The sequence below is a fragment of the Sinocyclocheilus grahami genome, unplaced genomic scaffold (genome assembly GCF_001515645.1).
Source record: "Sinocyclocheilus grahami isolate Dianchi unplaced genomic scaffold, SAMN03320097.WGS_v1.1 scaffold240.1, whole genome shotgun sequence".
NCBI lineage: Eukaryota > Metazoa > Chordata > Actinopteri > Cypriniformes > Cyprinidae > Sinocyclocheilus > Sinocyclocheilus grahami.
Window position 1 is genome coordinate 505,922 of NW_015505419.1, and position 11,483 is coordinate 517,404.

Here is an 11,483-nt window from a genome sequence, read left to right on the forward strand (position 1 = left end):
GGTACGCAAGCCGGAAGGTACGCACAATGCCCGCAGTTGGACTCATCCAGCGCCGCCTCGGCATGGGCCAGGCCCAGGCAGGCGACGCTGTAGTCGTGCTGATCCGGCGGCTCTATTGGTCCCGCGCAGATCTTGCAGATTGTTGCCATTGTGAATTCAACAGGTGAAGTAGAAGATACTGACGTAATTGTCGCATGCACCACATTTTATACTGCCTCTCGAGCTCGTCAGTATTTGCATGCGAATACTTCGCGTCAATTGGCCAGTCATTTGAACTGGCGGGAGCCAATAGGACTTCAGGAAAGGTTGGAAGGGAAGGAGTTCCCATAACGGAGAAATATCTCAGTGATGTCTCGTGAAAGCTCGAGAGGGAACCAGTTTTGTTTGCTTTTAAAAACTTACGTGTCCAAAATATTCAGTTAATCTGTGATTATATCTTATGCACCAGGGTCAGAAGTTAATAGTGGGCTCGCTGGATCCAGTAAAGCACCAATAACATCAGACTGTGTGGTGCTATTGTGCAAGCATTTCGCATCTTCAGCTCAAGTTGTGACTGCTGATCTGTAGGCTGAGCAACACAAACGTTATTTCAACAGACAGATGTGAGGGGGCAAAAACTGACCTTAAGCTCACTTGTGATCTGTAGCTGGGTGAGGGGTTACAAGGTCCGATAGACAGGAAGGTGGTGATGTGTTGCCTGCAAATGACAGCTCTAACTCACTGTCTGGTTTCTCTGCGTGGTTGTATCAACAGAGGAAATGCACACATTCAGAGCTACTCTTTGTTCCCCTTTCATCTTTCTAGCTCTCTTTCCTTCATTCAAGTCCAAATGTGACTGAAGGAACTCTTGATGGGGACAATCCCGCCAAATGTCACATCCATCCATCCTTCCTCCCTGACCTCATCTAATAAACAAATTTCCAAACATATCTAAAAAAAACTAAAAGATAAAGATTAATAAATATAGAGGCATTATCCAATGTCTTTTTCTTCATATGTCACTAAATGATTTTGTAGGGATGCACCATAATGATATTTCTATGCTGATAACGACATTCAATAATTTTGCTTTTTCTTTTCAACTGCAGTGGCTATAGACAGTTAACTAAAATCCACTCACTTGACAAAATAGGCTGGATTTTACAATGCATGGTGATCTGACCAATTACTGTTTTTCCTTTTGATGATAAATAAGTATGTGTAATATATAAGCAAAAAAAGCCATAATTATAATAATAATAATAAAACATACTTTAAGACATAAAGTAACAACTTTTAACAAAACAGCATCTTAACTACACAGTACTAAGAGGACAATAAAACATACTTTAAGACATAAAGTAACAACTTTTAACAAAACAGCATCTTAACTACACAGTACTAATAGCGCAAAGGGGTGGAAAAAAAACAATGAGACTCATTGCAATGGCAAAAGGAAATCCAGCTGATGCATATGTAGAACCAACAAACAAAACATTTTAAGTACTGCAGACAAATTCTGAGAAAGCATCCTCTGTAAACTGCATTCATTGCATTTTTGCTTATTTAATGACACACAAACAGGAAATGGCATATCTTCACTTACAGCAGATGGTTCCAATTAAATCTAACCAAAACACAAGACAGTGTGTAGATCATACACTTATTTTCAAAAATGATATGATTTAGGCTTAGGTTTATGTGCACATAACAACAACAAAAAAACAGCCTAATAATTGCTTTTTCCCCACTTTGAATATATCATACATTAGCCTACTCATATTCATGTTTTTGTTCATCAACATCTGGATGTACTGAAGCATATCAAAAATCCCTCTTGCCCATCTGACTACTCTGTCAAGCAAAGGTTTTGTTTCTAAAGGAATGACTATGCAAGGTCATCTCATTCCTGTGCAGTCAACTTCCCAAGTGCCAGCCACTTCAAGTGTCTCTTGTCGTCCACCTCAGATCCCTGAGGAACAGCGCTTAGCAGTCTAATAGATGTCCTTGTCCTGGAGAGATGCTGTTCTGCACAGACTCTCCAAGTAGCAGTATAGTCTCCTTCTGACCAAAAGAAAAGACCTGGGTAGTAGTGGAACAAAAATACACACAGAAATTGGATGACCAGCTTATTACATCTTTTTTCTCCCTCTCGCTTCTCAAATGGTTGATCAAGATATGTATTTACCCTCTATATGGGGAAATAAGTAGATAAATATTATGAATTCACACATATAAGTTTCGGCAGACACCAATGTTTGGTGTAAGTAAGTTTTAAAGAAATGAATAGGCTACTTTTATTCAGCAAGAAGGACACATTATACTGAACAGAAGTGACAGTAAAGACTTATTCATCAAATCATCAAAAAAGTAACCATTTTTTCCCACTAAGCACCACAACTGCCAGATCTGAATATTATGATTTCTGAAGACTGGAGAAAAAATTCAGCTTTGTAATCACAGGAGTAAATTCATTTTTAAATATAAAAAAAACTTTTATTTTTTATTGTAACAATATTTCAAAATATTACTGTTAATTAATCATCACATAAATGCAGCCTCCATGAGCATAATGGATTTCCTTTAAAAGCACCACATTTTTAAATGTTGTATTATATAGGTTGATATAAGTTTACTGTTTTTGAAGCGTTTCTATTTTAAATAAAAATTCATTCACATTATGACAAGTTATTTCTCACATCAGATGACTTTTTTTTTCTTTTTTTTTACACAACCAAAACAAATTCCTACAACATTCAAGAAAATCTTAAATATATCAACAAAAAGTCACTGTCGCTGTGTTCAATTACAGGGCACACTCTTAAAAACAGCTGGACCACTAGAGAGTAAACACTGTCAATCAGTCACTCCACAGCGCTGAGGTCCTTCCCCGAGCCAAAACAAACAATTCATCAACGTGGGGCCATTTTCCTGTCATGGACAATCAGAGTTTTTTCTGTCTAGCTTTGTTTCTTTTTCATGCACTGGTTCACAGATTCCCAGACACATGCAAGCGTATTTCACTGGCGATAAATATGAATGTTTTCTGGACAAATACATAATCATCACAACGTTCAGCAAATCCGGGTAAATTCAGAAATCAAATACGAAACAGTCAAGGCGATCACTTCCATGTTTTCTGAATGAAACATCCTGGATGTTTGAAAAAGGGAAAAAAAAGAAACTGCTGACAGTGAAGAAAGCTAAAGTTCCCTTGGCTATGCTGTAATCACAACCAACCGGCCAGTGCAAGAATGAGGAAATTCAAGAATAAAAGGGCACCACAAACACTGTTGCACTCTCGGGCTCTCTTTACCTCATACATAATCCATGCCAAGGCAAACACAAAGGGGGATTGGCTTTTTTTTTTACCCAGTTTTTCATAAAACCACAGCAGCAACTTTTTGGCTCTGTAGGATAATGCCATTTTGATCCCTAAAGACAAAACTAAGACCATTTAAAACATTCCAAGCTCACACAAATAACATTTCTTGTTCTCCGAGCAGGAGCTGGCTAATGAAATCAAGACCCTTTCTGGCAAGGAGATCAGCTTCTTACGTACGATATATCCGTAAGGCAACTGACCAGTCAATCAAGAAAGAATGTTTCCAATGGTTTGAAACAATTCCAAAGTTTAATTTAACCCTTCTAAGCTATTCGTTTGGAATGTACACTCCAGCTGGTGGGATCTTCAGAGAGCCCAGACAACGAAATGTGATAAAAAAAAAAAATTGTTTCTTTATTTTAAACAAATGTAATTTTACTCAGTCTAATAATGTCTATACTTTACATTTATGCAGTTTTGGGAGAATTTGTGGTATTTTTTATACTCAATTTTTTTATACACACATTTCTAACTTTCATTCATGGAGATAACATGGGCCAATGGTTTAATGGGAAATTGTTTCCATCTACTTGAAAACAAACACTTCTAAAATGTAAAATTTCCATCAAAATTTACTACAGCCACCACATGCGTGGCTCTTGAGCATTTCTCTCAATGTCTCATTTGTCATTTCCACATGGATATAGATATTTTCACAAGTTTATTAGTTAGATTTGCGTGAAAACATTCTAAAATCATTATTAATAAAAATGACTGTCAACGTTCAATTTTTGCAATTATAACACGATTACAGTCAAATCTGAATAGGGTGTTATATTTGTGTTTTAGTGTGTGTGTGTGTGTGTGTGTGTGTGTGTGTCTGTTTGCATTTGTTCTCCATCGTGGATGTGTTGTGGTGTCCCTCCATCACTTCAGTGTAGGGCTGGACGATATGGCCAAAATTTATATCACGATATATTTCTTAATTTCGGTCGATACGATATAATTCCGATGTCTGTACCTACAAACTTATGAAAAATTAATTTGCCAATTCTATGAAACCTACTCCTATAAAACTATATAATATTTTAGGAAAAAAATGGCGCAAATAAATGTTCACCTTTTATTGGATTTTTAAATGTTGTATTATATAGGTTGATATAAGTTTACTGTTTTTGAAGCGTTTCTATTTTAAATAAAAATTCATTCACATTATGACAAGTTATTTCTCACATCAGATGACTTTTTTTTTCTTTTTTTTTACACAACCAAAACAAATTCCTACAACATTCAAGAAAATCTTAAATATATCAACAAAAAGTCACTGTCGCTGTGTTCAATTACAGGGCACACTCTTAAAAACAGCTGGACCACTAGAGAGTAAACACTGTCAATCAGTCACTCCACAGCGCTGAGGTCCTTCCCCGAGCCAAAACAAACAATTCATCAACGTGGGGCCATTTTCCTGTCATGGACAATCAGAGTTTTTTCTGTCTAGCTTTGTTTCTTTTTCATGCACTGGTTCACAGATTCCCAGACACATGCAAGCGTATTTCACTGGCGATAAATATGAATGTTTTCTGGACAAATACATAATCATCACAACGTTCAGCAAATCCGGGTAAATTCAGAAATCAAATACGAAACAGTCAAGGCGATCACTTCCATGTTTTCTGAATGAAACATCCTGGATGTTTGAAAAAGGGAAAAAAAAAAAAACTGCTGACAGGGAAGAAAGCTAAAGTTCCCTTGGCTATGCTGTAATCACAACCAACCGGCCAGTGCAAGAATGAGGAAATTCAAGAATAAAAGGGCACCACAAACACTGTTGACCTCTCGGGCTCTCTTTACCTCATACATAATCCATGCCAAGGCAAACACAAAGGGGGATTGGCTTTTTTTTTTACCCAGTTTTTCATAAAACCACAGCAGCAACTTTTTGGCTCTGTAGGATAATGCCATTTTGATCCCTAAAGACAAAACTAAGACCATTTAAAACATTCCAAGCTCACACAAATAATATTTCTTGTTCTCCGAGCAGGAGCTGGCTAATGAAATCAAGACCCTTTCTGGCAAGGAGATCAGCTTCTTACGTACGATATATCCATAAGGCAACTGACCAGTCAATCAAGAAAGAATGTTTCCAATGGTTTGAAACAATTAGAAGTCTGCACAGGCCTTAAAAGTGAAGCCCGAACCCGGCCCGTACCCGAGATCGTCTTACCCGACCCGAGTGGCACAGTTACGTTTAGAGCCCGAACCCGACCCGAAATCTTTTTTCTTTTTTTCCCCCCACAACGAATAGCCAATTTATAAAAATGCTGTATTTCACGATTGCATGCAACGGTCAGTAAGCAAATACATGAAAAGAAACAGAATCATTAAGGCTCGGCCAGTTCACAAGGCAAAAGAAAAAACACTTACCAGTTATGAAAGTTTATGAACATCAGGTGCCTCGTCACATAAATTCTGCCGAGTTTTTGAATGGTTAGTCATTCTTGAGAAGTGGGACAAAACAGGGTGCAAAATTGAAAAAATAAAACCTTGTACTCAGACAAATTAAACTACATTTATGTATCTTATATGTACTAAGCTACTGAGCTATGCTTTGATACAACCTCCCAACTTTTCTCTTTTTTAACAAAACGTGCTTTTTTTTTAGCTTATTTTATTGCATATGAATGCTTGAACTCTTCTCTGTGGACACACTGTTTTAGATGTAGTGAGAGGACATTAAGAAACACAGATTTGGTATAATAATGAGAAAATTAAATTGAAGGTGATAATGGTGTTAAATACGTTCTATTAATAATCCCTCGTGACATTTAAAATTGGAATTTTTTTTTTTTTTAAAGCTAATAGCAGTTACCCTTGCTGGACCCGTTTTGTCCCACGTCTCAAGAATGACAAGACGATAATTCTTCCATCGTGCAAATTATTGTCATTTTCATCAATTAAGGCTCGTTAGCATTAGGCCTGCTTTAAATCAGACACAGAGATGCAGTGCGGTAAGATCGCATTTATTTGAATTAATTAATTATATCATTTATTTGAATTAGTGAGCGAGAGAGAGATGAAAGTTGCGTGTGTGAACCTGCATCTGCACGTCTCTCTCTACAAGCAATGAGGCTTAGTTCCTTCAAAAACAGCGATTTTACCCCCTCATTGCAGAGAAATATAACATTGCGAGTCAGTAGCCTGTCGAAGCTATTTTACTAATAAAAGTTACCTTGCTGTGTTGTCGTGTGCAATAATGTGTGCGTGCATCTATGAAAGCAGCGTAGCCTGCATATAGTTTTAGTTTAGCTATAAACCCGAGCCCGACCCGAACCCGAAGCTATTCATTAAACATTAACCCGAACCCGACCCGAAACCCGAAAGTATTTCGGGACCCGTCGGGCTCGGGTCGGGTAGCAGACCTCTATATAAATCAATGTATGGGAAACTGGTCATGTATATCGAAATATCGGAAATGTGTTTAAAAATCATATCACCGTTATTGAAAAAAATTATATCGCGATACATATTGATATTGAATTATTGTCCAGCCCTAGTGTCAGTGTGTGTTCTTCATTGTAGCTGATTTCTTTTTGACAAATTATGTAAGAGGGAACCACTCATGTCATATCACTTTTTCATTTCTCATGAGTGGGTTTGGGTTGTATGCATTGTGGATGTGAGAATAGGGTTGACACTTTATTTGTGTGTATTTTGTGTTCTGCATTGTGGCTGATTTAGTGATTTTATTTGACAAATTAAAAAGAATAAGTATTGATTTTATCGTTTCCAAATCCATTTCAATGTGGGGTCTCCAGAGACCCCAAACATCCTGAGTGCAACTTTATTTTTCACACTAACATACAACCAAATATCATTCCGAATTATTTTTTTGTTTGTATAGATAGCAAGTGTTGACACGTCACATAGTCTCATGTCGTTTAGATCAGTGGTTCCCAACCCTGGTCCTGGAGGCACCCCAACACTGCACGTTTTGCGTGTCTCCTTAATCAAACACACCTGATTCAGGTCATCAGCTCATTAGTAGAGACTCCAAGAGCTGAAATTGGTGTGTCAGAGGATGGAGACATGCAAAATGTGCAGTGTTGGGGTGCCTCCAGGACCAGGGTTGGGAACCACTGATTTAGATGACATTTTTTAAAACTCACCAAACGTCATGTGTGTTCAAAAAGCCCCCGAATATAGCTCTGAAGGGTTAAACTGACAGCAAATCTTTTTCCACAGTCATCAGAAAGCATTAAACAGTCACTGAATGCAACTCATGGCAAAGGACCAGAACTGATGCTGGGTGCCATGCAGACTCTGAGCCAAGCTAAATGACTTCGAAATTTGCCGTTTCATCCTCTAAGCTCCTGGTGTGACCGTTGAGGAAAGCCCCAACAGTCTTAGCCACCTCAAATGACCGCATTTCAAATCAACATTGGGCTTCGATGATTTTCTATTGCAAATAGAAGTGAGAACACATGAAATATACATGGTTGGTTGTCGGAAATAAAATCCAGACTAAAAAATGACGCAACAGGCAAGTTTATTACACCAAGTAAGCACAGAACTTCCTTTTTTTCTTTCTTTATACATACAGCTTCGACCAACCAATAATTTAAGGTTAGACTTAGACCACAATATTAATGGCAACTCTGCATGAAGGTGAGAAAAACATGCACCATTCAGCCTAGGTAGCAACAACAAGCCTCTCTTTATTGGCTTACTTCTGCTCAAACACACGGCAGGAAGCAAGAGCAGCAGGATGAGACAGCATGCATGCATGCTCTCTTTTATGCTACACACCGTCTCGTTTCTCCTCAGACAGGTCACCGAACACCCCTCCGCTCTTCTCTTCTAACCCCTTTGCTTTCTCTGAGCATTGCAGAGCGTCTTGCCTGCATAATGGGTATTAGGGCAGGAGAGACGCCTCAGGGGAACGGTTCTTTCACGCACACACGCCTACCTGTTTATCAAGGCACACACCTTTCATTGTCCCAAGCGGACAGACTTTATTGTGTCATTATACACAACAGAAAAGGGCTACACTCCAAGTCTACGTCGCATATGCTTTAGCAAAAAAGAACAGACAGAGAAATTGGTCTGTGTAATGTTAAATGAAATCTCCTTCCCCTGGAGCACGATACAGGCTGCATTGTGCTGGAGGTGATTCATGCTTTCATCATTCAAGGTGATGCTGGGATTGTTTTCCCTCCACACACTAGAGATCTTTCTTAAACCAAGGAACTGATAAATAGTATTGTATGAGCACCACAGTAACCTTTCCAAAAGCAATAAAAATAGCACAAACAATTTCAGAAATATATCCCTCAAAACAATGCTATACTGTCAATGACATAATGGTATTTTTGTCCTATTAATTTATTCAAAAATGCAAATGCATTTCATCCATACAGTATATTCAGATTTTTTTCTAAACAATCAATTAACTTGGATACACCTTAAATATATAAGACGAGATATACATCTTAAATAGGTCTATATAAGATAAGATATATATTTAAGATATATTTTACAGACAGACAGATAGACAGATAGATAGATAGATAGATAGATAGATATAGATAGATAGATCTCCTAAAAATACATTATTACACTCATATGTATTAAAGTTGTAAGGAAAATACATCATTACTTTATTGGATGGTTACAACACCCTATATATTTAACCAATTATTTTTCTATCATTCAGTCAAAACTGTTTGAAGGAGACACACTGAGGCGAATGTTGATAACAGGTGTAAACAGGGATTTAGAAGGATCACTCATGCTTTACACTGAACGAACAACCTCTCGTGTTAGCACACCGGACTCTCGGCCATTAGGCGAGCACCAGCCTCACATGAGAAGCCCAAGATTTATCAGGTCAACCAGGGTGCAATGCACAAAAGACTGTGCAGTGAACTGTAAAAGGCCAGCCACACTCTAATCGCTCCAGCCACTGGCATGATAATGCCCTCACACATGCTAACAATCATGCCATCTCTAATTTCATTGGTGGACATCAGCTGGACAGGTGGCCAGTCAACCAGTCGTTGGCTTCACTGTCAAAACAGCGGCAGTTCAGGTCCGCTGGAAAGCCCCCAAATAAACAGTCTGCCACCACCTCCACCCCTTGCCAAAAAAAAGGAAGAGAGAAAAAAAAAAAAACAGCCAGGGGATGTCTGTCACCTCGTTGGCTGTGTGCAAAGATGACGAAAAGGTACCAGAGACAACAGAATGTCACTGTGCACTTCATGTATATATTATTGTTCTAAAACGTAATTGACGGGAGCTTTGGTGGTTATAATTTCACAAAATGTCTTAAATATACCTAAATAACATTGTTCTACATTAATATCCTTATTACAATTACAGCCAGAACTGAACAGCCAAGAGAGAATTTAAGATACTTAATGTGTCTACTTTCTGCACCAATAGTGTCAGAATTGCAAAAAAAAATTATAATAATGACTGTTTTCAAACAAGTTTCCCAAATACTCCCCCATCTGTCATTCAACTACACATCATTGCCAACACTGCTGTCTCAGCCTAGACGAGAAGTTTAAACAGAGTATTGTTTTGAAAATGACACACCGTTCATACTTTTCAGGGAGACGAACATAGCAAAGGTTAAAGGGCTGTTCATACCAAAGACTACAAGTTTTATGATGAAATAAAAAGTTACTTAAAGTGATGTACACCACAAAACGAAATAACTGTACATAAGGTTTGTGAAACTTAAATACGCTTTATTACTGACTTGTTCATATGTCGCTGCGTAAAGTATTTGCAAAAATAAGTGTAATAATATTTAACTGAATTACATAAACGTTTTAGTATATTGTTATTCTATTTAATAATTCAGGGGTTACAGACACACTATTCAGTTGGAAACACTGCCACAATCGTTCAGCACTGATGCCCAAGAGTGCCACAAGCAAAACACTGCAGTGCTAGAAATTCATTCGCGAAAGGCTCCGATTCCTAAACGTTTCCATGCTTCTTCTAACAGTCGGGAAGCTTTAATGTCCTTAGTTGCACTTGCCATTAAATAATCATTCGTCTGCACCGAGTGAGCGACAGCTCTGTTCTGGTAAACAACACTTCACAATCGAGCACATTTCCCTGCAGACAATCAATAAAACACATCTGACCACCGACAGAGCAACAAAAGCACACATTCAGATGGGAGGTGTTTTCCACTCCAATCCCAAACGAAACAAAGCCACTGTACTGCATTACTATAACCATACAATCCATGTGTACAAGGTACAATCCCTTAAATGGGGGGTTCCCTATACAGCGATGTTGTTTATTTGGTGTTTTCAAAAAAATTCCAATTATATTTTGGGATACTGCGTGGTTAGAAAGTCAATACAAAACGGTCTGGCTGGCCCTCAACTCCCCATGCAAACACACCGTGATGGGCTCAATGCAACAACCCCACAGCACACGCGCACTTCACTCAAAATATAAAAACACACACACTCCGCGTGCTCTTATGAAGAAGCTGAACACAGAAATTCCCAGCACACGGTCAGCACACGTGCAAAATGGAAAAGCAACCCGCCATCTTTTCATTAAACCCGTTCAAATACGAGAAAGTGTGTGAGAGCAGCTGAACTCCTGCAGCAGTCCCGAATCTCAGACTTACCCTGTCACAACAGGCGCCATCTTCCACAAACTCTCACCAAAACTCCAAGACTCGCGAGATCCTCTCTCCCAGACCCTACCAGCCGCCGAGACAACAGAAGCAGACTGGAGACTTAAGGAGCGAGGGAGAGAGAGAAAGGGGGCGGGTGACGAGGACGGAGCAAGGGGGGCAGGGTGAGTGAAAGAAAAGGGCAGACACCACAACAACAGGCGTGGGAAACTCTTCTGATCTCGCGAGAGGAGGAAAACTCTCACCATACAGCTTAGTGAGCGAGGCTCGTGGCATCGCGAGATTGGTGCGAAGCGCCGCGGATGGATGTTTTACAACGCTGAAACAGTGTTTACCCGCTCATAAATAACCTCCACAGGCGGAATTTGCAAGACATTTTGACGTTGAAGCTTGAGATTTCCCAGGCTCCGGTCTGATAAGGTTTGCTCACGATATACAGTAGTTATGGAGTTTGTTATCAAACCATTCAAATGACTGTTATGTGCAGAAATACAGTCACAAACATAATACTAC

At 38.9% G+C, this 11,483-nt stretch overlaps 1 protein-coding gene across 1 annotated transcript in view; it reads right to left on the reverse strand.

Annotated features, from left to right (window-relative positions):
- LOC107597867 (recombining binding protein suppressor of hairless-like) overlaps positions 1 to 11,141 on the reverse strand; it is a 63,047-nt gene extending 51,906 nt beyond the window's left edge. The window contains exon 1 of the mRNA XM_016289061.1: positions 10,962 to 11,141. Coding sequence (XP_016144547.1) covers positions 10,962 to 10,981 — 20 coding nt within the window. The 5' untranslated portion in view covers positions 10,982 to 11,141. The remainder of the gene's footprint in view (positions 1 to 10,961) is intronic.
- Between the last annotated feature and the right edge of the window lie 342 nt (positions 11,142 to 11,483).